Genomic DNA, 25,668 nt, shown 5'->3' with positions numbered 1-25,668 from the left:
GTCTGGTAGTGCCCCCGGTTAGCCTACCGTGAGGCACCACAGAACCGAGTACCACAACATCCTCGGCCAATTTGTAGCGACGAGGATGGCGCGGCCGCAGTCGGTCTTGATCTAGCGCAGTACTCTGGGCAACAATGCCAGAGGTGGCACCTAAGGTAGCTGGAACTGCGACCAATGCTGAACTAAGGCGTTTGCCGCCAGAGCTCGATGATTGTGAAACCGTGCCATGAAGCTGGCACATTGTTGTTGTGCCGTGACGCCATTAGATCGACGTCCGGCCTCTGTCAGCGGCGCCAGATCTCCTGAAACCCGTCCGGGTGAGGAGACCATACTCTTTCGGCCACACCTCAGCGACTTAGGAAGTCAGCTTCCTAGTTTCCACACTTGGGATGTGAATTGTGGATATGGTGGATGCCGTGTCTTCCACCCACATCAGAACCTGCCGGACTTCCTAGAAGGCTTGCCGGTTGCGCGTTCTTCCTTGGTGGTTGATGTATGCCACCGCTGTGGAGCTGTCCGACTGAAGTCGGATATGCTTGCTTTCCAGCCGCTGTTGGAAGGATTGTAGGGCAAGATACACTGCTCTGTGTTCAAGAACATTGATCTGAAGAGTGGACTCTTGCTGAGTCCACGTACCCTGAGCGCTGTAGTGGAGAAAAACTGCTCCCCACCCTGATAGACTCGCGTCTGTCGTAACTATCGCCCAGGACGGGGATAGGAAGGACCTTCTTTTTGACCAAGAGGTGAGAAGAAGCCACCACCGTAGAGATTCCTTGGCCGCCTGAGAAAGAACGACGACTCTGTTGAGGGACGTCGACTCCTCGTCCCATTGGCGGAGAATGTCCCATTGTAGTGGACGCAGTAAAACTGCGCGAAAGGAACTGCCTCCATTGCTACCATCTTACGTAGGAAGTGCATGAGGCGTCTCAATGTGTGCGACTGGTTCTTAAAGAAGAGCTTGCAGCCCGTAGTGAATGCTGTTTGTCTAGCGGCAGCTTCACTATCGCTGAGAGAGTAAGAAACTCTATGCCTAGATATGTTATCGATAGGGTCGGGGTCGGATCTGACTTTAAAAAGTTGATGATCCACCCAAAACTCTAGAGAGTCTCCAGCGCAACGTTCGGGCAGTGTTGGCATGTTTCCTAAGAGAGTGCCTTGACAAGTAGATCGTCTAAATACGGGACCACAGAGTGACCCTGAGAGTGCAGGACTGTGACTACTGCTGCCCTGACCTTGGCGAAGACCAGTTGGACTGTCGCTAGCCGGAAGGTAGAGCTACGAACAGAGGGTGTTCGTCTCCTATAACGAAGCGTAGAAACGCTAGTGCTCTGGATCAATCGGCACGTGTGGATAAGCATCCTTGATGCCTAATGATGCTAGGAAATATCCTTGGGACCTTGAGGCGATGACATGGCGGAGGGATTCCATCCGGAACCGCCTGGTGTCCACGAGCTTGCTGAGCATTTTTAGATCCAGAACGGGACGGAACGGCCCGTTGTTATAGGTACCGCAAAGAATTTGGGGTAAAAACCGTGACCTTGTTCCTGAAGAGGAACGGGGGTCATCACTCTTTCTGCCTATAGAGTGCACCCTGTTTGCAGAAGAGCAGCGGCCCGGCCGGGAGGTGGAGAAATTCTGAAGAATCGAGTTGGAGGACGAGAAGTGAGCTCTATCCTGTACCCGTGAGACAGAATGTCTCACACTCAATGGTCATTGACCTATGGCAGCTAAATATCGCCAAGGCGGGAGAGCCTGCTACCGACCGAGGCCGCAAGTCATGAGGAAGCCGCCTTGGAAGCGGGTTTTCAGACTGTCGCTTTTTTGGGCGAGACTGAGCCCGCTAAGAATCTTAGCTCCTCTGATCCTTTTGAGTCCACATTGGACGAGGAAAAATGGGACCTGCCCGAGCCTCGAAAAGGCCGAAAACCCCGACTGCCTCTTGCTCTGTTGGGGTTTGTTGTGTCCGGGCTGAGGAAAGGATGAATCCTTACCCCTGGACTGTTTGATGGTTACATCCAACGCTCACCAAACAGTCGGTCAGCAGAAAAAGGCAACTGGTTAGGCAACCTTTTTTGGAAGCAGAATCTGCCTTCCATTCACTTAACGAGCAGACCAGGCTCTGCTTAAAAACACGGAGTAGCGGAGGCTACCGCCGCACGGTTCGCAGAGTCCAGGACAACCTGAATCGCGTAAGAAACAAATGCAGACATTTGAGAGGTTAAGGATGCCACCTGCGGCACAGATGTACGTGTAACCGTGTCAATCTGTGTAAGACAAGCTGAAATAGCTTGGAGTGCCCCAAGGGAGAGAATGCCGGAGCCAACGGTGCGCCGACAGCCTCATAGATGGCTTTCGACCAGAGATCCATCTGTCTGTCAGTGGCATCTTTGAGTTTGCAGTTCCATCTCCCACTGCAACTATGGATCTAGCTACAAGCCTGGAGATTGGAGGATGCCGCTCGGGACATTGGGTCCAGTCCTTGACCAAGTCAGGGGACAAGGATAACGTGTATCCTAAGCCGTTTGGAGAAGCGCATATCTGGATAAGCGTGGTGTTCCTGGACTGCCTCTCTGAAGGCAGAGTGGTCCAGAAAAATACGTGAAGCTGACTCCTCCACTGGAGGAGCTGTGAGAAATAACCCACATTCTATAGATGGACGCTATAAGATTATTTACTATGGCGTCACAATCAGGTGTATCCAGATTGAGAGCGGTCTCAGGATCAGAATCCTGAGCCGCTACTTCCGCCTCATTACACAGCGAGTCCTTCTGTTAGGACCCTGATGAAACCGAGGCCGCTCATAGCGAGCCCACTTAGGCTGTCTGGGACTGACGTCCGTGCAGAGCCGGACTCTGGGATGCGTGTGACATTCCCGGAGCTGTTAGTTATTCACACTGAGGGGGGCCATGGATCAATGATTCAACAGTGCCCATATTGTGAGAGACATGTCCGGACTGCTAGGCTTCTAGTATCATAGCCATAGTCTCAGAAAAACTGTCAGTAAATACTGCAGACACCGTCCTCATCCCCTGGCCATTAGTGCATACAATGGGAGTCTATGTACCTGCCGGCCGTATAGCCGTACATGCTGTACCAGCTGTATAGAAAAACATGTGGTTCTGCACCTTTGTTTTACACAGAGAATATGCTGATAACTCCTCCGCATAATCCAGGAGGGTATATACAACGTGCGACCAAACAGTGCAATGTATATAGTACAAGCATATCTATAAGTGCACTTCTGCACTAGTGGGGTTAGCACCACAGGTGCTGCTTAACGCCTGTTACAGCGATTGTGTGACTATCAGAATGCCAGGGTCTTCCACACTTGTCTCTGTATCGTACAGAAACTGACACTAATGGCTGCCGGTGTCCTTGTAGAGAAGGAAGCCGTGGGCGTGCCTGAGAAAGTGCGGGAATCCGGATTCACAGTGCACACAGTGAGAGGGGTGGAGTATGCAAAACATACTCCAGCTCTCAGCTCTGCTCTATGCAGCGTCACGCCCCTACCCTGACTGTCAGGGCTGTGGGCGGTAACGAAGGGAGACTAGGCCCAGAAGCCGGGGACTCGAGTTAACAGCGCGGCCGCCGTAAAAGCGCGGGCCGCGCTGAAGTCCCCGGCGCACCACAAGTGCCAGCCGCGCCGCAGTTCCAGCGGCCGGCGCGACCGATTCATAGAAGTGGCCAGCGTCCCGCCCCTCTCCTGACTGGCAGGTCTGGGGGCGGGAACGAACGGAAGCAGGCCGCAAAAGCCGGGGACTCTAGTTATCAGCGCGGCCGCCGTAAAAGCGCGGGCCGCGCTGAAGTCCCCGGCGCACCACAAGTGCCAGCCGCGCCGCTGCCAGCGGCCGGCGCGACCGATTCCTGGAAGTGGCCAGCGTCCCGCCCCTCTCCTGACTGGCAGGTCTGGGGGCGGGAACGAACGGAAGCAGGCCGCAAAAGCCGGGGACTCTAGTTATCAGCGCGGCCGCCGTAAAAGCGCAGGCCGCGCTGAAGTCCCCGGCGCACTACAAGTGCCAGCCGCGCCGCAGTCCCAGCGGCCGGCGCGACCAATTCCCATAAGTGAGCCTGCTTCAGCAAAGCTGAATGAGGCCATGGCACAGGCGCCGCAGCGCTGATGTCCCCCGGCGCACTACAACACCCAGCATGCTGCGGTGTGAGCGCCAAATGCACGGGGACACAGAGTACCTTGAGGAAGCAGGGCCATGTCCCTGATGTACTCCGCTCCATCCAGCATCTTCTCCAGGGGCTGTAGATGGAGCACGGTCTCAGTGCCTGGAGACCGGTAAATCCCACTTCACCCAGAGCCCTGTAAAAAGGGATGGGGAAGGAATCAGCATGTGGGCTCCTGCCGCCGTACCCGCAATGGGTACCTCAACCTTACAAACACCTCCGACATACAGTGGGGTGAGAAGGGAGCATGCTGGGGACACTATATGTGTCCTCTTTTCTTCCATCCGACATAGTCAGCAGCTGCTGCTGACTAAAAAGTGGAGCTATGCGTGGATGTGTTGCCTCCTTCGCACAAAGCACAAAACTGGTGAGCCAGTGATCCCACTGGGGGTGTATAGCCAGAAGGGGAGGGGCCTTACACTTTTAAGTGTAATACTTTGTGTGGCCTCCAGAGGCAATAGCTATACACCCAATTGTCTGGGTCTCCCAATGGAGCGACAAAGAAAAGTGGCGCACGTTTTACGCCATATTCCGTGACCCGTAGCGGTCTCATTTTTCGGGATGTATGGCTCAATGACTGCTTATTTTTTGCGTCTCGAGCTGACGTTTTTAACGGTACCATTTTTCCGCAGATGCTACGTTTTGATCGCCTCTTATTGCATTTTGCGCAAAAGTTGTGGCGACAAAAAAACTGTTTTGGTGTTTGGAATTTTTTTGCCGCTACGCCGTATACTGATCAGATTAATTGATTTTATATTTTGATAGATTGGGCGTTTCTGAATGCGGCGATACCAATTGTGTGTATATTTTTTTTTTAACCCTTTAATTTTCAATGGGGGGGTGATTTGAACTTTTAGTTTTTTTTGTTTTTTTTAATTTTTTTAAAACTTTTTTTTTTTTATTTTACTAGTCCCCCTAGGGGGCTTTTGCGATCAGCAATCCGATCGCTCTGCAGTATCTGCTGATCACAGCTACAAGGCTGTAAACAGCAGATACGCTCTCTTTCTCTTTTGCTGTGCCGCTGGCACAGCGAACGTGAAAGCAAGTCAGGTGTAGTACAGGAGTCATCACATGACCCTGGGCTACCATGACAACTATCGGGAGTCACGTGAGTAAGGAAATGTTTACCGCGATCGCGCTTATAATGGCGCTGTCACATATTGACAGCGCCATATAAGGGGTTAAATGGCACGAGCAGATAACGATTCTGCTCGTGCCTAGCAGGCACACATCTCAGCTGTGAAAATCAGCTGAGATGTGCGCCGATCGCAGCATGATGCTGCCGGCAGACCGCGGGCAGTAACATTATGACCGCAAGGACGTAATTTTACGGCCTGCGGTCGTTAAGGGGTTAAACGAACAGGCAAATAATCCTGACCTACGCGCCTCTATATGTGAAATTACAAGTAGCCCGTGTAGTCCGATCTTACCATTTACCAACACATGGAGATTAGTAAGAAGTGGGGACGTACAATGGATTTGCATCGTTTTGGTCTGATCTTTGACATATTATAGCATAAACATTGGTTGTTAAAGTGACAAATGCTGTCAGGGATCCTTACCTTTGCACCAAGCAGAAGTTCTGGAGCTCGATACCATAAGGTGACCACGATGGGAGTATAAGGCTTTAGAGGAGACCCATATTCACGAGCTAAACCAAAGTCTCCAACCTGTAAAAAAACCCCTAAATACAATCAATTAAGAATATACAAAACACTGGGAATGCACAAATATATCAAAACTTTTGAAACATTATAATAAATGGGAATAGCTGTCCTCATCACAATGACACCCAAAATCAGGTTCTGACTCTTTTGTATTTGATATAAGACACTGATGTACTTTGGTGTCGACGTTTCTCTTCCCCCCCCAAAAATCATGGAACTCCACCAAGAGCAGCGTCCTCCATTCCCTGCCCTGAAATCCTTAAAGGGAACCTGTCGGGTCCAATATGCACCCAGATCCACAAGCCGTTCTGGTTACATATTGCTAATCCCTGCCTAACCATCCCTATATACACTAGCTCCTTAGAGAAAGTTTTTCTAAAGATCCTTTATGATATGCTAATGAGCGTGGGGACTAGTCCCCTGGGCGTTGCTTCCCTTACTGGTCAGCCCCATAAACACGTTAGTACACCCCTGTGGACGTGCTAACATGCTAATGAATACGCAGCGTCAGAGAATGATCTCACTCACCTCTACGCAGCCACCTGACGCTGGATTTCGGCTCAGTGCGCATGACCTCGAAGTTTCGGTCATGCGCACTATGGAGCTGGGTGTATGCGACCCGGCCGAAAGTCCGAAAGTCATGCGCACTGAGCCAAAATCCAGCATCGATGGCTGCGTGGAGGTGAGTGAGATCATCCGCTCACACTGCGTATTTATTAGCATGTTAGCACACCCACACAGGGGCGTACTTACATGCTAAGGGGGCTGACTAGCTAGGGAAGCAACACCCTTGTGACTAGTCCCCGCACTCATTAGCATAAGATAAAGGATCTTTAGAAATCCTTTTTCTATAGATCCCTTTATCTATGCTAGTGTATACAGGGACGGTTAGGCAGGGATTAGCAATACACACCCAGAACTGCTCGTGGTTATGGGTGCTTATTGCACATCACAGGTTCCCTTTAGTAACTACGATATGTCGCCATTAATTGGCAGAGGTCTGAGTGCAGTGAGGAATGTAACAAGCCACTTTGCCTTCTTTAGCCTTTTCCTGGAGGCCGGATGCAGACAGAGGCCGTACCTTTAATATTCCAGCGTGACTGAGCAGTAAATTCGAGGTCTTGAGGTCCCTGTGAAGAATCCAGTTATCGTGGAGATGTCGGACGCCCCGTAACAGCTGAATCATAAGTGTCTTCACTTCACCTGCGGAGGGAAGAGATGGGGAAATGGGTTTATATTCTCTTTTTACTTTACTAAAATAAAATCTGGTTGGAATAATCTGCTCGCCACTAATAAGTAACAGATGTCGGAGAGGAGACCAGACTTACTGGAGCGATTAAATCATGTTCAAGAGTTTTAGGAATTAAAATGCAATTCTGAGAAGTTTAGGACTTCTTAAAACTTGTTCCAATTTTACATCAGGACTGAACTATGGAACGTTTTCTGCCAGCGAAGATGGAGGATATCAGTGACTGATTACTAAAGCCACCAACGAAGATGCCACGAGGATTTAGAAGGGTAAAAATGTATTAATGTAATCAATCCATGTATTCATTCACCTGGTAGGAAAGGTTGTTTCATGGTCTCCATGAGGCTCTTCAAATCATGCTCCACATAGTTCATCACAATGTAGATTTTGTCCATATTGCTCCCAACAACAATTTCCTAGGGAAAAAAGTGAATCAGCTTAAGTACATGGACACAGTGGCGGAAGAGTCATTTTATCATTTTCTGGCCAGATGTTTGACCAGTACCTTGCTGCTGAGTAGTGATGGGCGGACCGTGGGAACCTCCAGCTGTGACCGCAACTAACCTGAGTGACGTTGTGAAGGTAGCCTGGGTGTTATGATCCAGAACCATGGAAGACAACCATATATCATTGGTAAAAGGTGACAAGAGCATTGGCAACTAATCTGGCCGCCATCCCCTTACTACTAACCATCACAACTAGAAGTAGCCGAGGGGTGAACTAACATCCTGTGCACCGCGAACCCAGCCGGAGAACTAACTATCCTAAAGGAAGGAAAGATGAATACCTCTCTGCCTCAGAAAATAGATAAAGAATAGCAAGCCCCCCACATTCAAAGACTGCGGTGATATAGGAAAACACAATACACAGATAGATGATAGGAATAGCAAAAGGTGAGGCCCTACTGACTAAATAGGACAGGATAGGAAAGGGACTGATGGTGGCCAGAGAAAAACCCTGCAAAAATCCAAAAACCTGATAGTATAAAAAAGCCCTCAGATCGCTAGATCTGAACTCCGTCCTATACCAGGCGCTCTTGTCATACCAATGAGCAGAAAGCAGGAACCATTACAAATTCAAGAAGCAACAAACACATGGACTAATAGGAGCAATACTCCAAACATAGCTGCAGGGAGCTTCCCAGCTAAGCAACTGAGAGGGAAGATCCCTGCATGGAAATAAACTGAAAACAACCACAGCAAATGACAAACTCAGATGGATTTCAACCAGAGTTCCATCTGTCTGTCAGTGGAATCTTTAAGTGAAGCCCCATCTTCCACTGCAACTACGGATCTAGCCGCAAGCCTGGAGATTGGAGGATCCACCTTGGGACACTGGGTCCAGCCCTTGACCACGTCAGGAGGGAAGGGATAACGTGTATCCTTAAGGCGCTTGGAGAAACGCTTATCTGGATAAGCGTGGTGTTTCTGGACTGCCTCCCTGAAGTCAGAGTGGTCCAGAAAAGTACTCAATTCACGCTTGGGATACCTGAAATGGAATTTCTCCTGCTGTGAAGCTGACTCCTCCACTGGAGGAGCTGAGGGAGAAATATCCAACATTCGATTGATGGACGCTATAAGATCATTCACTATGGCGTCACCCTCAGGTGTATCCAGATTGAGAGCGGTCTCAGGATCAGAATCCTGATCAGCTACCTCCGCTTCATCATACAGAGAGTCCTCCTGCTGGGACCCTGACCAGTGTGATGATGTCGAGGGCCGTTCCCAGCGAGCTCGCTTAGGCCGTCTGGGACTGTCGTCCGTGTCAGAGCCTTCACCCTGGGATGCATGGGACACCCCCGGAGCCCGGAGTTGTTCCAACTGAGGGGGACCAGGGGGCAATGATTCAACAGTGCCCATGGTCTGAGGTACCGGTCTGGACTGCAAAGTTTCTAGAATTTTAGTCATAGTCACAGACAATCTATCAGCAAAAACTGCAAACTCCGTCCCCGTCACCTGGACAGTGTTCACAGGTGGTTCTCCCTGGGTCACCTCTAGCAGAGACCCCAGCTGAGCAAGTGCCACAGGGGCGGAACATTGCACACAATGGGGATCAGTGGAACCTGCCGGTAGAACAGCCTCACAAGCGGTACAAGCAGCATAGAAAGCCTGTGCCTTGGCACCCTTGCTTTTTGCGGACGACATGCTGTCCTCTGAGCAATCTAGGAGGGTATATAGTCAAGAATCGCGACCGTACAGTGCAATGTATAGAATACAAGCATAAAAGTACAAATGAACACTTCGGCGCTAGTGGGGTCAGCACTTCAGGTGCTGCTTACCGCCCGCTCAAAAGCGGGTGTGTGGTCGCCAGAATCCCGTGTCTGGGTCCCCCAGAGCTTGTCTCCCTTCTCCAGCTCCGACTGCACACAGGAATGGCTGCCGGCGTCCTGTGAAGAGGGGCGTACCGTGGGCGTGCCTCAGACAAAGTGCGGGAAACTGGCGTCCCACTGTGTTCAGTGAGGGGGCTGGAGTATGCAAAGCAGACTCCAGCCCTCGGCGCTGACGTCCTGTACAGCGTCCCGCCCTTCCCCTGACTGGCAGGCCTGGGGGCGGGAAAGCAACGAGACAAGGCCGCAAAAGCCGGGGACTCGAGTAACAAGCGCGGCCGACAATAAGCACGGCCAGCGCGGAAGTCCCCGGCGCACTACAAGTCCCAGCCGCGCCGCAGTGTAAAACTGACAGCAGCGGCCGGCGCGGCAGTCCCCCAATACATTAACTAACTCAGCCAAGCTGTAGTGAGTAGTGGCACAAGCGCGCAGCGCTGTTGTCCCCAGCGCACTAACACACCCAGCAATGCTGCAGTGTGTCTGCGCGCGGTCTGTACGGGGACACAGAGTACCTTGACGTAGCAGGGCCCTGTCCCTGACGATACTCAGCTCCATATCCAGCAGATACCCCAGTGGCTGTGGATGGAGCACGGTCTCAGTGCCTGGAGACCGGTAGGATCCCACTTCACCCAGAGCCCTAAGGGGGATGGGGAAGGAAAGCAGCATGTGGGCTCCAGCCTCCGTACCCGCAATGGATACCTCAACCTTAACAAACACCGCCAAGAGTGGGGTGAGAAGGGAGCATGCTGGGGGCCCTAGTATGGGCCCTCTTTTCTTCCATCCGACATAGTCAGCAGCTACTGCTGACTAAACAGTGGAGCTATGCGTGGATGTCTGACCTCCTTCGCACAAAGCTTGAAAACTGAGGAGCCCGTGATCCCACGGGGGGTGTATAGGCAGAAGGGGAGGGGCTTTACACTTTTAAGTGTAATACTTTGTGTGGCCTCCGGAGGCAGTAGCTATACACCCAATTGTCTGGGTCTCCCAATGGAGCGACAAAGAAAAGAACCAAACAACAAATAAAGAGCCAAGAACTTATCTGGGGTAGATGTGGTCTGGGGCAGGATGAAGCAGGCTGATGTATAAAGAACAACTGACATCCGGCATAGCCTGCTATCAGACCAGGGTTTAAATAGGCAGAGAGTTAGCAATGGAAACGCCCATTTCTCAACACACCTGGTCTCTGTCCAAACCATTCCTGGCCACAAGAGGGAGCCTCACAGCAGCAAAAGCATAACTCACATTCACAACACCTGGGCTATAGGTTGTTTGTTCAAATGTAATAAGATTATCTGTGTATGTAAATAATCAAAGTATAGATGTTGTTGCATAATTATCTGTGTGTCTATATGACCATTGCACAGACGCCATAATATGATTCTAAGCTGTATGGTCAAGAAAGAGTTAACCAAGGACGAATGGACAAATGTTCAAACAATGAACAGAGAAGGTATTCATGCTTATCAGTGATTTCACACAAGAAAGAATGTACTAACTAGATAATCAGGCCAAAAAAGAGAATTTTGTTACTTACCGTAAATTCTTTTTCTTATAGTTCCGTCATGGGAGACCCAGACCATGGGTGTATAGCTACTGCCCCCGGAGGACACACAAAGTTACTACACTCAAAACGTGTAGCTCCTCCCTCCTAGCATATACACCCCCTGCTAGCCAGTCCTAGCCAGTTTAGTGCAAAAGCTGAAGGAGGACATCCACCCACAAGAAGAGACAGAGTAAAATCCGGAAGAACCGGAACCTCTGTCTACAACAATAACAGCCGGTGAAGACACACGGAACAAGAAACCTGCCAACAGGCAATAGGGAGGGTGCTGGGTCTCCCATGACGGAACTATAAGAAAAAGAATTTACGGTAAGTAACAAAATTCTCTTTTTCTTTATCGTTCCTATGGGAGACCCAGACCATGGGACGTTCAAAAGCAGTCCATGGGTGGGAATAAACAGACAACTGAGAAGCAGGCAAAACCTAACTTCACAAATGGGCGACAGACGCCGGAAAGATGCGTCTGCCCAAGCCCGCGTCTGCCAAAGCATGAGCATGCCTTGGGTAGTGCTTCGAAAAAGTATGCAGACTAATTCGAGCTGCAGTCTGACAGACCTACTGAGCCGTAGCCTGGTGCCTGAAAGCCCAAAAAGGCGCCGACAGGTCTGATCAAATGTGCTCTGATCCCCGGCGGGGAAGGCACTTGAGTACACTTGTCGGTCTCGGAAATGGCCGACCTAAGCCAACGAACCAGGGTCGGCTTAGATGCCGAGAGACCGCTACGCTGACTAGCAGTCAGCACCAGAGAGAGGTGCATCGCCTAATAACGGCGGTGCGAGACACATAGATCCGGAGCGCCCGCACCAGATCCAGGATATGCAACGCTTCCTCAAGCGATGAACAGGAGCCGGACAAAAGGAAGGCAGGAAAATTGCCCCGGATAAGGTGGAAGCAGTAACCACCTTAGGGAAAAAAATCCGGAGTCGGACGGAGACCACCTTGTCTTGATGCAAAAGACCAAAAAAGGGGGTGACTCCGAGAGAGTGCAGCCAGAACTCTCTGGCGGGAAATTATAGCCACTAGAAAGACTACTTTCTGTGAAAGATGAAACAAAGAAACCTCCCCAAGAGGCGCAAAAGGGGGGTTTCCGGGAACCGGGAGGACCGGATTAAGGTCCCAGGGCTCCATAGGCCGCCGGAAAGGCGGAATGATGTGAGATGCGCCCTTAAAGAAGCGCACCGGAGCCAGACGGACGATACGCCGCTGGCACATACTGACAGAGCCGAGACCTGTCCCTTAATGAGGGATAGTCCTAGCTGTAGACCGGACTGTGGAAGGGACAGGAGGGTCGGCAAGGCCAAAAAGGTCAAAGGACACTTTGGAGCTCGAGTCATAGCGGAGATGACTTCAGGAAGGATACCAGAAGTCGCCAAGATCCAGGACTCAAGAGCTACGCCGTCAATCTGAGAATCCAGAATTCTGACGGAAAAAACGGACCTTTTGAGAAAAGGTCTGGACGGTCCGGAAGATGCCATGGCAACCCAACGGACAGAAGGAGCAGGTCAGAGTTCCAAGCCTGCCTGGGTCAGTCTGGAGTATGAGAATGACCCGACGGCCCCCTTTACTGATCTTGCGCAGGACTCTGGACAAGAGGTAGAGGGTGAAATACGTAAAGAGACGAAGCTGGGATCAAACATGAACCAGTGTGTCTACCGCAAAACCTGAGGATTGTGGACCACGGTTGGACAGCTGAAATAGTCTGCCTCGCAGTTTTCACATCTAGGATGTGGGCTGCGGATACGGTGGACTAGGAGTCCCTTGTCCACTGAAGAATGTTGAGCCGCCAAGATTGCCAGGCGGCTGAGTGTCCCGCCCTGGAAGCTGATGTAGGAAAATGCTGTCACGTTGTCTGACTGGACTCGAATGTGCCTAGCCGCCAACAGATGGTGAAGGCTTAGAGAGCTAGAAATACAGCTCTGATTTCCAGCACATTGATCCAGAGGGCTGATTCGGACAGAGTCCAAGCGCCCTGCGCTCCACGTTGGAGATATACTGCTCCCAAGGCGGATAGACTAGCATCCTGGTGAGGATCACCCGGGACGGGGCCAGGAAGGAGCGCCCCTGAGACAGAGTGGCCGAAGCCACCACTGAAACGAGCCTCTGGTCAGTGGCGAAGCCACCACCCCGTGGGAGGAGGGAGTTCGCTTGTACAGCGGAAAACATCCAGTCTCAGAGGACGCAGGAGAAACTGGGCAAAGAATCGCTTTCATTGACGCCACCGTCTGACCAGCACCTGTATATGGTGTCTGATGGAACGACGTCGACCGCCAGCGGAGGGACTACTGATCGACTAAGAGCAGCTTCACAAGTGCCGACAGAGTCTCGAATTGCGTCCCTGAGAACCTCTGGTTCGAAGTCAGAGTGGACTTGGGCAGAAAGACAAGCCACCCGAATAGGTTAGAGTGGCGAAAGTGAGCGAAGCACTCTGCTAAGAGTCAGCACTGGATGAAGCCCCGACAAGAAGGCCGTCCAGGGCAAAAGATCACTGCCAATCCCTAGGGGTGCAGGACCCTAATCACAGTTGCCCCAATGAGAATACTCGAGGGGCCGTGGCTAACCCCAAGGGAAGAGCCACGAATTGGACCACTCCGATTGTCAAAACGTAGTCAACGCTGGTGTGAAACTGCGATTGACCCCTGCAGATAGGCATCTCTGATGCCGATGGCTGCTAGGGAATCTCCTTGGGTTCTTGATTGATGCGGTGAAAAACACACGGAACAAGACCGAGACTCCATGTGAAAACGCCACACCTGACTATGCTTGAAAAGCTAAAGATCCAGGTCGGAAGGCACCGCCCTCTACGGGGACTAGGAATAGATTTAAGCAAAAATCTCAGAACCGTTCCCAGTCGGGAACCGGTACAATTACTCCATTGGCCTGCAAGAAATGCCACGGCCTGTGAGAAGGCGGCGGCCTTGGAGCCGGGAGGAGTTGACAGAAAAAATCTGTTTGGCGGGTGGACAGAATTCCATCCTGTAGCCATGGGAGATATAATCCCGCCCCCACTGAACGGAGACGTGTTAGAACCATACGTCGCCAAGTGGAGAGAGCCTGCCACCGACCAAGGAGGTTGTTGGCGTGGCTAGATAGCTCGAAGGAAGCTGACTCAGTGGCAGCATCTCCTGCGGTCTTCTGAAGACGCAGCTTCGAGCCATTTGGTTCTATGAACCTAGGCCGAGCTAGAGGACGATCAGATGGAGGAACGGAAACCACCGAAACCTCAACTGATTCCTGCCCTGGACAGGTTCCCTGGTTTAGGTTTGTGGCAAGGAAGAACACTCCTCGCCAAGAGCTTCCTTAATTTCATCCAGTTGGTTCTGAAGAAACTGGTCCCACCAAAGGGGAGCCCAGCAAGGAACCTCTATAGAGGCATCTGCCTTCCATTTCCGAAGCCACAGGAGCCTGCGGATAGCGAGGAAAGTAGCCAAGACCACCGCCGTGCGGTGTCCAGCATGGCAGACCTGGCATAGGATGAAAAGACTGAAGTCTGGAAGTTCAGGCAACCGTTTTGGGCATAGAGTCCCTGTGAGGGAATGCATCTCCTTCAGAGAAGCAGAGAAGGTACAAAAAAACCGCACTGCTGTAAAGCTGAGGAGAACGAAGCTCCTGCCGCCCCCATACCGACTTGGCCAAAAGGACAACCGGGCGGACCGCAAAACCTTAAGTGAGGAGCCATCAGCCACTGACATAACGGTCCGGGCTGAGCCACCTGAGGTGAATGAGCCCACGTCTTGACCACCATTGGTGGACAGGGGAAACACAGTCCTCAGAATCACGCTTCATGGGAAACGACTGTCAGAGCGGACCCTGGGCTTGGTCACAGGGGCCTGAAAACTGGAGTGGTTAAGGAACACACGTTGTGTTCTCCTAGGTAAGGTAACTCGGCGGATTGAGGTCCAGTACAAAATTAATGTACCGTGGGATCCTTATAGAGGTGCCGTCAGCCACTGATACAACTATCCGGGCTGAAAGTCTAGACACCGGAGTGGCCACCCTTGGCGAATGAGTACACTCCTTGACCACCTCTGATGGGAGGGGGAAACGGGCAGCAGAACCCCGCTGTGGGGTCTGCAGGACAGGCTGTGGGCTTGGACGCAGCGGGCTGAAAACTGGAGTGGTTAAGGAACACACTCCTTGTCCTGTTAAAGGTATACTGATGCCTTTCTGCCAGCGGGGAATACTCCCCTGATAATGGCGGATGGAGGTCCAGTACAAGTATAATGGACGCAATCCAATCATTCGCATCTGCGTCACCTACGGACGGATCAATGTACATAAAGTAGCGTCCGAGCCCCTGGTAGAGACATCCTCCTCGTCCAGTGAGTCAGCTCGTAATCGGAGCTGCGGGACGGGGAGGACAGGGGACCCTGCGTCTCCCTGTCAGGAGGACGGGGTCTGAGCCCAGAAGGAGAGTCCCTTGTGAGCTTTGCTGAGCGAGCTGTAGCAGAAAACGCCCTGAGAAGGGGGCTGCATGCTCAGCAGATGCCGGGACAGCCGACCCCTGGAAATAGGATTCCCCCAGGGGTCAGCCACCGAAGCCGGAGCAGCTGGAGGGACCATTAATGAGCCTCCAAGCTGAGGGGCCACAGTGGTTATGAGCTCGGTACAGCCGTACGAGACTACCTGCAGTGGATAATAAAAACAGCCTGCAGCCTCGCTCTGTGAGACATGCTGCAGAGGTGGGGGCTCTGTCTAGAATGGCCCCCAGCAATATAAACGGATAAAATAAGCAGCTGCACAAACCAGAGGTTGTGGCTGCAGATCGTTTAAACAGACATGTCTGTGCCCTCTATCCCTCAGCCCAGGCCCCCACTTGTCACAATGTGGAATCTCTGTGCCTATGCAGGCACAGAGAACGCTGAGAAAATGGCGACCGGAGCGAGGAGAGGGGGCGGGGCCTACTCTGAGAGCGGCAAATGAGGTAGCCAGGGGAGGGAATCCTTCCTCAGTGAGGAGTGTCCCTTCCCTTGTGCTGCACAGCCGCTGGGCGGAGCCACACTGTCCCTCTGCCTGACTGACATGCAGAGACAGTGGAAACCGAAACTAGGCCTCAGGCGAAGCCGGGGCCTAGAGTAAAACATGCGGCCGGCGTGCAGGCACCATCGGCGCGGTTCTCCAGTGAAAACTGGAGAACCGGCCGGAAACGTTAACACCAAACATAAAACACACTCCCCCAATAATAAACATAAAGGACCCCTGGAAAGACCACTTTCTGTGGTAATAACGTCTCATATACTTAGCTTGTGAGACACAGGTTGCCAGGTTCCTGGGGGGTGATAGCTCCGTCCAGCAGGATCCTGCAAAAGGGCTGCGGATGGAGACCGGTCTCCTGCAAAGCAGTGAGAACCGTGTTGGCTCCCACTTCAAGCCAGAGCCCCAGCATGGGATGGTGAAGGAGCGCGGCATGAGAAGGCTCCAGCCTTGGAAAATCAACCTTAACAGCACCGCCGACACAGTGGGGTGAGAAGGGACATGCCGGGAGTCCAGCTGGACCCGCTTTTCTTCCAAATCTTTGATCCAGAAGGAAAAATCAAAAATCAAAATCAGAGATGCATGCGTGTGTGTGATCCTCCTGAAACACAAAGCATTGAAACTGGCTAGGACTGGCTAGCAGGGGGTGTATATGCTAGGAGGGAGGAGCTACACGTTTTGAGTGTAGTAACTTTGTGTGTCCTCCGGGGGCAGTAGCTATACACCCATGGTCTGGGTCTCCCATAGGAACGATAAAGAAATATACTGAGAGAATTTTATAATTCTGATTTTCTTACAGCTGTAATATGTGGGAGGATCACTCCCTGTTCTTGCTTCAAGGTTGAAGTTGAATGTTGTATGATAAAATCACAAATCTATTCAATACACGAGTTCAGACGCAAGCCTGGGCTCAATCAGAGAACATGTCCTGTGTTCATCGATTATGGAGTCTCATAATATCTGTACAGATAACGAATTTGGCCTGTAACTCTGGATTTGCCCTGAACAAAGACTCCATTAACAGTCTTACCCAAATTTCTCCCTTGACAACGTCACTGCTGATCACATGACTCACTCAGTGTCTGCCTGCAGCTCAGAGCGGGCAGTCATGGTCTATGACAGCTCAATGTGAATTCAGATGTAGCAGAGCTGGAGTAATCGTGAGACTTTTACAGTCTAGGTCCGCCATCCCTAGTGCTGTGGTTTATTATTCAGCCCTGTATCCCCAACCTCTGAGATCTACGTGGAATGCAGGCTTTTCTTCCCCTGACAGACACTTAGCAACAACTGGGTGCTCGATGGCTGCAGATGGGTGAAAGCAATGATAACCCAAGTTCCTGTGTTCTGAGAATACTAAGGGGGTTGTCCTGTTTTGGAAAACAAAAAAAAAACCTGTGCTCTACTCACCCTCTCTGATTCCAAGGCTGCTGCTCCAAGTGTCTGTGATTGTCTGTTACGCTGACAACGCTGCAGTCAATCACTGATCTCAGTAGCTATGAGCGACTTGTGCTGTCAACTGAGCTCATCGATTGGCTGAAGTGCTGTTGACATGATGTAAAAGGCAAGAATGGAGACTCAACACTGGACCTGGGCAGGGTGAGTAAAGCACAGTCTTTGTTTTTTAAATAGTTCCTCCATAATCCAACGTTGCCAAAAATCTAAATTGGGGCGATCTGCCACCTGCGCCCCTTACCGATTCTAAGAACAGGGATGCCTCGTCCTCACTGCCTGAGCTGTCAACTCTCCAATAAAGTCAGGATGAGATTTGCAGCCAAATTACCCCATTGATTTTTATGGTGAACGACTTTTGTGTAACCGCTGGATGAGTGGCCGTGCCAGCGGTTGGACCATAAATGTCTATTATGGGTAAAAAGAGAATTTTGTTTACTTACCGTAAATTCTTTTTCTTATAGTTCCGACATGGGAGACCCAGACCAAGGGGTGTATGCTACTGCCCCCCGGAGGACACACAAAGTTACTACACTCAAAAACGTGTAGCTCCTCCCTCCTAGCATATACACCCCCTGCCAGCCAGATCTAGCCAGTTTAGTGCAAAAGCTGAAGGAGGACATCCACCCACAAGAAGAGACGGAGTAAAATCCGGCAGAACCGGAACCTCTGTCTACAACAATAACAGCCGGTGAAGACACACGGAACAAGAAACCTGCCAACAGGCAATAGGGAGGGTGCTGGGTCTCCCATGTCGGAACTATAAGAAAAAGAATTTACGGTAAGTAAACAAAATTCTCTTTTTCTTTATCGTTCCTTTATGGGAGACCCAGACCATGGGACGTTCCAAAGCAGTCCATGGGTGGGAATAAACAGACACTGAGAAGCAGGCAAACCTAACTTCACAAATGGGCGACAGACGCCGGAAAAATGCGTCTGCCCAAGCCCGCGTCTGCCAAAGCATGCATGCCTTGGGTAGTGCTTCGAAAAAGTATGCAGACTAATTCGAGCTGGAGTCTGACAGACCTACTGAGCCGTAACCTGGTGCCTGAAAGCCCAAAAAGGCGCCGACAGGTCTGATCAAATGTGCTCTGATCCCCGCGGGGAAGGCACTTGAGTACACTTGTAGGTCTCGGAAATGGCCGACCTAAGCCAACGAACCAGGGTCGGCATAGATGCCGAGAGACCGCTACGCTGACAAACAGTCAGCACCAGAGAGGTGCACCGCCTAATAACGGCGGTGCGAGACACATAGATCCGGAGCGGCCGCACCAGATCCAGGATATGCAACGCTTCCTTAAGCGATGAATAGGAGCCGGACAAAAGGAAGGCAGGAAAATTGCCCCGAATAAGGTGGAAGCAGTAACCGCCTTAGGGAAAAAGTCCGGAGTCGGATGAAGACCACCTTGTCTTGATGCAAAAGACCAAAAAAAAAAAAAAGGGGGTGACTCCGAGGGAGTGCAGCCAGAACTCTCTGGCGTGAAATTATAGCCACTAGAAAGAGTACTTTCTGTGAAAAACACAACAAAGAAACCTCCCGAAGATGGCGCAAAGGGGGGTTTCCGGGAACCGGGAGGACCGGATTAAGGTCCGAGGTCTCCATAGGCCGCCGGAAGGCGGAATGATGTGGGATGCGCCCTTAAAGGAGCGCACCGGAGCCAGCCAGACGATTCGCTGCTGGCACATACTGACAGAGCCGAGACCTGTCCCTTAAAGAGGGATAGTCCTAGCTGTAGACCGGACTGTGGAAGGGACAGGAGGGTCGGCAAGGCCAAAAAAAAAGGTCAAAGGACACTTTGGAGCTCGAGTCATAGTGGAGATGACTTCAGGAAGGATATCAGAAGTCGCTAAGATCCAGGACTCAAGACCTACGCCGTCATTCTGAGAATCCAGAATTCTGACGGGGAAAAACGGACCTTTTGAGAAAAGGTCTGAACGGTCCGGAAGATACGAAGGCAACCCAACGGACAGAAGGAGCAGGTCAGAGTACGAAACCTGCTTGGGTCAATCTGGAGAATGACCCGACGGCCCCCGTTACCGATCTTGCGCAGGACTCTGGACAAGAGGTAGAGGGGGAAATTCGTAAAGAGACAAAGCTGGGATCAAACATGAACCAGTGTGGCTACCGCAAAACCTGAGGGTTGTGGACCACGGTAGGACAGCTGAAATAGCCTGCCTCCTAGTTTTCACATCTAGCATGTGGACTGCGGATACGGTGGACTAGGAGTCCCTTGTCCACTGAAGTATGTTGAGCCGCCATGATTGCCAGGCGGCTGAGTGTCCCGCCTTGGAAGCTGGTGTAGGAAAACGCTGTCACGTTGTCCGACTGGACTCGAATGTGCCTAGCCGCCCACAGATGGTGAAGGCTTAGAGGGCGAGAAATACAGCCCTGATTTCCAGCACATTGATCCAGAGGGCTGATTCGGACAGAGTCCAAGCGCCCTGCGCTCCACGGTGGAGATATACTGTTCCCAAGGCGGATAGGCTAGCATCCTGGTGAGGATCACCCGGAACGGACCAGAAAAAGAGCGCCCCTGAGACAGAGTGGCCGAAGCCACCACTGAAACGAGCCCCTGGTCAGTGGCGAAGCCACCACCCCGTGGGAGGAGTGAGTTCGCTAGTACAGCGGAAAATATCCAGTCTCAGAGGACGCAGAAAAAGCTGGGCAAGGAACCGCTTCCATTGATGCCCTGAGAACCTCTGGTTCGAGGTCAGAGTGGACTTGGACAGAAAGACAAGCCACCCGATAGGTCAGAGTGGCGAGAGTGAACGAAGCACTCTGCTAAGAGTCAGCACTGGATGAAAACCCAACAAAAAAAAAAAAAAAAAAAAAAAAAAAAAAAACGTCCAGGGCCAAAGATCACTGCCAAACCCTAGGGGAGCAGGACCCTGATCACAGCTGCCCCAATGAGGATACTCGAGGAGCCTTGGCTGACCCCAAGGGAAGCCACGAATTGGACCACTCCGATTGTCAAAACGCAGTCAACGCTGGTGTGAAACTGCGATTGACTCCTGCCGATAGGCATCTCTGATGCCAATGTTTGCTAGGGAATCTCCATGGAGTCTTGATTGATCCGGTGAAAAAAACACACGGAACAAAACCAAGACTCAATGAGAAAACGCCACACCTGGCTATGCTTGAAAAGCTAAAGATCCAGGTCGGAAGCACCGCCCTCTTCGGGGACTAGGAATAGATTTAAGCAAAAATCTCAGAACCGTTCCCAGACGGGAACCGGTACAATTACTCCATTGGCCTGCCAGAAATGCCACGGCCTGTGAGAAGGCGGCGGCCTTGGAGCAGGGAGGAGATGACAGAGAAAAACTGTTTGGCGGGTGGACAGAAGTCCATCCTGTAGCCAAGGGAGATAAAGTCTCGCCCCCAACTGAACGGAGACGTGTTAGAACCCTACGTCGCCAGTGGAGAGAGCCTGCCACCGACCAAGGAGCTTGTTGGCGTGGCTAAATAGCTCGGAGAAAGCTGACTTAGTGACAGCATCTCCTGCGGCCTTCTGAAGACGCAGCTTCGAGCTATTTGGTTCTATGGACCTAGGCTGAGCTAGAGGACGATCAGACGGAGGAACGGAAACCACCGAAACCTCAACTGATTCCTGTCCTGGACAGGTGCCCTGGTTTAGGTTTGTGGCAAGGAAGAACACTTCCCGCCAAGAGCTTCCTTAATTTCACTCAGTTGGTTCCGAGGAAACTGGTCTCACCAAGTGGGAGCCCAGCAGGGAACCTCCATAGAGGCATCTGCCTTCCAAATCCGAAGCCACAGGAGCCTGCGGATAGCGAGGAAGGGAGCCCAGATCACCGCCGTGCGGCGTCCAGCATGGCAGACCTGGTATAGGATGAAAGAACTGAAGCCTGTAAGTTCAGGCAACCGTTTTGGCATAGAGTCCCTGTGGGAGGATGCATCTCCTCCAGAGAAGCAGAGAAGGTACAAAAAAAACCGCACTGCTGTAAGCTGAGGGGAACAAAGCTCCTGCCGTCCCCATACCGACTTGGCCCAAAGGACAACCGGGCGGACCGCAGAACCGTAAGTGAGGAGCCATCAGGCACTGACATAACGGCCCGGGCTGAGCCACCTGAGGTGAATGAGCCCACTACTTGACCACCGTTGGTGGACAGGGGAACTCCAGTCCTCAGAATCACGCTTCATGGGAAGCGATCAGAGCGGACCCTGGCTGGTCCCAGGGGCCTGAAAACTGGAGAGGTTAAGGAACACACGTTGTGTTCACCTAGATAAGGTAACACCGGCGGATTGAGGTCCAGTACAAAATTAATGTACCGTAGGATCCATATAGAGGTGCCGTCCGCCACTGATACATGTATCCGGGCTGAAGTCCAGATACCGGAGTGGCTACCCCTGGTGAATGAGTACACTCCTAGACCACCTCAGATGGGAGGGGGAGACAGGCAGCAGAACTCCGCTGTGGGGTCTGCAGGATTGGCTGTGGGCTTGGACGCAGCGGGCTGAAAACTGGAGTGGTGAAAGAACACACTCCTCGTCATGTTAAAAGCATACTGATGCATTTCTGCCAGCGGGGAACACTTCCCTGATCAGGCGGATGGAGGTCCAGTAAAAGAATAATGGACGTAATCCAATCATTCGCATCTGCGTCACCTACGGACGGATCGTCCGAGCCCGTGGTAGAGACATCCTCCTCGTCCAGCGAGTCAGCTCGTAATCGGAGCTGCGGGACGGGGAGGACAGGGGACCCTGCGTCTCCCTGTCAGGAGGACGGGGTCTGAGTCCAAGAGTCCCTTGTGAGCTTTGCTGAGCGAAGCAGAAAACGCCCTGAGAAGGGGGCTGCATGCTCAGCAGATGCCGGGACAGCCGACCCCTGGAGATTCCTACGGGGGTCAGCCACCGAACCGGAGCAGCTGGAGGGACCATTAATGAGCTCCCATGTATAGCCGTACGAGACTACCTGCAGGGGATAATAAAAACAGCCTGCAGTCTCGCTCTGTGACATGCTGCAGAGGTGGGGGCTCTGTCTGGAATGGCTAGAATACCCAAGACAGAGGTTCAGCCTGGGGAGAATCCCGGCTGAGGCATCTTGCCACTATCCACCACATAAGAACCGTTACAGTGTGTCGGTTCAGGCATATAAGGTTACATGCAGAGCATGTAGTGTACAGCCTGGGAGCTTTGCTGCTAGAGTGAGACATGCTGCTGAGGTGGAAATTCTATGATAAGGAATTAACTCCTTCATGCCCTGAGAGTGAATAAAAGTGCACAACCAGAGGTTGTGACTTATCAGGCCGCTATTATGAGTGCCCTCCAGATTCCAAGCCTGGACCCCTAGCCAGATATTCCCTCCCTCTGCGCCGTCCAGTGTACTAAGACGCTGAGAAAATGGCGCCAGAGCGAGGGGGGGGGCGGGGGTTAACCCAGAAGCGGGAATCGGAGGGCGAAGGAGATGTACAGGGGAGGGAATCATCTCCTCAGATAGGAGTGTCCTCCCCTGTGCAGAGCGGCCGGCGGGCGGCTCTGCAGCGTCCCCCTGCATGTCTGACATGCAGGGGAACGAAACGAAACTAGGCCGCGGCTGAAGCCGGGGCCTAGAGTTATACATGCGGCCGAGAATCAGGCAACATCGGCGCGGTTCCCAGTAAAAAACCGTGGAACCGGCCGGAAACACAGTAAAAGCAGCATTTTCAAGCATCACTGTCCCCCACATTAAAAGTGCCCCACATTGCAGAAAGGACCCTCTGAATAACGTCTCTATACTTAGCTTTGAGACGCAGGGTCCAGTCCCTGGTGGGGTGGGGGTCCAGTGCTCCTTCCAGCAGGGTCCTGCACAAGGGCTGCGGATGGAGGCCGGTCTCCTGCAATAGCAGAGAGAACCGTGTTGGCTCCAACTTCAAGCCAGAGCCACTAGGGATGGTGAAGGAGCGCGGCATGAAGGGCTCCTGCCCTGAATCAACCTTAACAGCACTGCCGCCAGGGGAGTGTGAAGGGACATGCCGGGGGTCCAGTGGACCCGCTTTTCTTCCAAATCTTTAGAAAAGAAAAGGAAAAAAAAAAAAATCAAAGAGAATGCATGTGTGTGCCTCCTGACACAAAGCAAAAAACTGGCTAGATCTGGCTGGCAGGGGGTGTATATGCTAGGAGGGAGGAGCTACACGTTTTTGAGTGTAGTAACTTTGTGTGTCCTCCGGGGGGCAGTAGCATACACCCCATGGTCTGGGTCTCCCATAAAGGAACGATAAAGAAAACCTCTATAGTAAAATGTTAGGAATAAGCGGCGAAACATTCATATACATAGACCAAACCCACACATTACATTCCAGCTGTCTACATAAGTAATGGTCTGGGAGACCAACAGTCAGGAAATGGTCCAGACTGGGAACCAGTACCCGTCATTAAAGTGTGGGGAAGGAAGATAAAAAATAGCACACAAAATAAAAAAAATGTACGCAGTCTGACATTGACTAACGTGGTATCTGCAGCACTGTCTCTGATGCTTACCCGCACCCTGACAATATTCTCATGCTGGGCTTTTAATATGGTGTTGATCTCCCGGAGGGAAGTTATAGGGAATCCTTCCTTCTCCTTTTCCATTTTTAACCTCTTAAGGGCAACAATTTCATCTAGACAATTTGGGGAAAAATAAAAAAAAAAGAATTTTTAGTAACTAGTGTAAACTGTGATTTGAAACATTCAATCTGTCTAGGTCCGAAATGAAACGTTTCCAATCACTGTGCACTTACCGCTTCTGTTCACAAAGCCTTTATTGGAGGAGACAAAAACCATGGGTGTTTGCTGCTGCCACCATGACACTAAAGGCCCAGTCCCACACAACGACTTACCAGCGATCCCGACAACGATACGACCGGATAAGGATCGCTGGTGAGATGTCACACAGTTAGACCTCACCAATGACGCAGTAACGATCAGCGACCTGTATATCGATCTCGGCGGGTGTTGGGACCGTGTTAGGAAGTCGTTGGTAGGTGTCAAACACAGCGATGTGTCCTGCCCAGCAGGACATCGCCTTTGAAAAAAATGGTCCGGACCATTCGGCAACGACTAGCGATCTCACAGTAGGGGCCTGATCGCTGCTAGGTGTCACACATAACGAGATCGCTGGCGAGATCGTTGCTATGTCACAGAAACTGACTCAGCAATGATCTCGTTAGCGATCTCGTTGTGTGTGACGGGGCCTTCAGATAGCCAAATGTCTGCTCCTCTCTCCTCTCTCCTAACTGTACCAGGTAGGGTAAAATCATTAAGAGAAGCCAAGACAACCAAAGGGAAACCGAAAAGCCTCCAGAATGAAGAGCTAACACAACAGGGAAACTAAGAGGGAAAATGTGTCCCCCAATGAAGGTAGACATCTTGAGCACCTTCCTAAACTCTTATTTGCACAGTGGAGAACGCGTGAACAGAAGACCACTTAGCAGTCTTGCAAACTCACTGTGTGTAATGCAAGGAAGCCCCCATTGCTTGTGCAACAGCAAGCCTCGACACTGAATGGGTGAGAGTTCTGTCATGACCTGATTGGCTTCAAAAATGGAAGCTTGCATCCAGCAAGAAATACATGCCGTAGAGCCGGGCAAATCCCCTGAGAAACCCCTATGGGACGACAACTAAGAAGTTCGAGTGCCTGAAAAGAGCAGTGGTGGACAAGGAGAGACCTCTGAGCGGGTCACATTTGTGAAGGCATTTCGCTCACGAATGAGCTGGGAAAAGGCAAAAGGAAGGCAGAACTAGGTCCTCGTTAGGGTGGAAGGAAGAGAGCTCTTTACAAAGGCAGCAACTGGATAAAAAAAACACTTTGGTTTCTGTGGAGACTTGACGAGTGACACGAGAAGGCTGCCAGCTCGGAGACCCTTCTGATGGATGTGACTGCTCAGAGGAACATAATGTCAGCTGCAAGGAAACTTCCTGAGAAGGTTCGAAAGGGTGACAATGTTGAAACTCTATTACCAAGTTGAGGTACCACGGGTGCAATGGAGGTCGATAGGAAGGAACCAAATTCGGGAAACCAAACTGGGCACAACCAGGATGGAAGGTTTTGATCGGAGATTTGGAAATCAGGTTTTTTGTGGAAAAGAATGGACAAAAGAAAAATTTGGCCTTCCTGGAAGCTGAAGACCGAGGCCCAATTATAGACCAGAATGTAAGGGTCCCTTCACACTTAGCGATGCAGCAGCGATCCGACCAGCGATCTCACCTGGTCAGGATCGCTGCTGCATCGCTACATGGTCGCTGGTGAGCTGTCAAACAGGCAGATCTCACCAGCGACCAGTGAACAGCCCCCAG

The 25,668-nt window shown here is 51.6% G+C and overlaps 1 protein-coding gene across 5 annotated transcripts in view; it reads right to left on the bottom strand.

Moving 5' to 3' along the window:
* LOC142256430 (cyclin-dependent kinase 11B-like) overlaps positions 1-25,668 on the bottom strand; it is a 186,234-nt gene that overhangs the window by 4,852 nt on the left and 155,714 nt on the right. For all 5 annotated transcript variants that reach the window (XM_075328108.1, XM_075328110.1, XM_075328111.1 and 2 more), the window contains 4 exons: positions 23,872-23,993; positions 7,400-7,505; positions 6,922-7,043; positions 5,736-5,843 (listed from right to left, as the gene is read on the bottom strand). In XM_075328108.1, the coding sequence (XP_075184223.1) occupies positions 5,736-5,843; positions 6,922-7,043; positions 7,400-7,505; positions 23,872-23,993 (458 nt within the window). The remainder of the gene's footprint in view (positions 1-5,735; positions 5,844-6,921; positions 7,044-7,399; positions 7,506-23,871; positions 23,994-25,668) is intronic.

This window comes from Anomaloglossus baeobatrachus, chromosome 11, assembly GCF_048569485.1.
Source record: "Anomaloglossus baeobatrachus isolate aAnoBae1 chromosome 11, aAnoBae1.hap1, whole genome shotgun sequence".
Lineage (NCBI taxonomy): Eukaryota > Metazoa > Chordata > Amphibia > Anura > Aromobatidae > Anomaloglossus > Anomaloglossus baeobatrachus.
The sequence above is the reverse complement of the archived record's forward strand: the minus strand, read 5'-3'. Positions and strand labels throughout refer to the sequence as shown.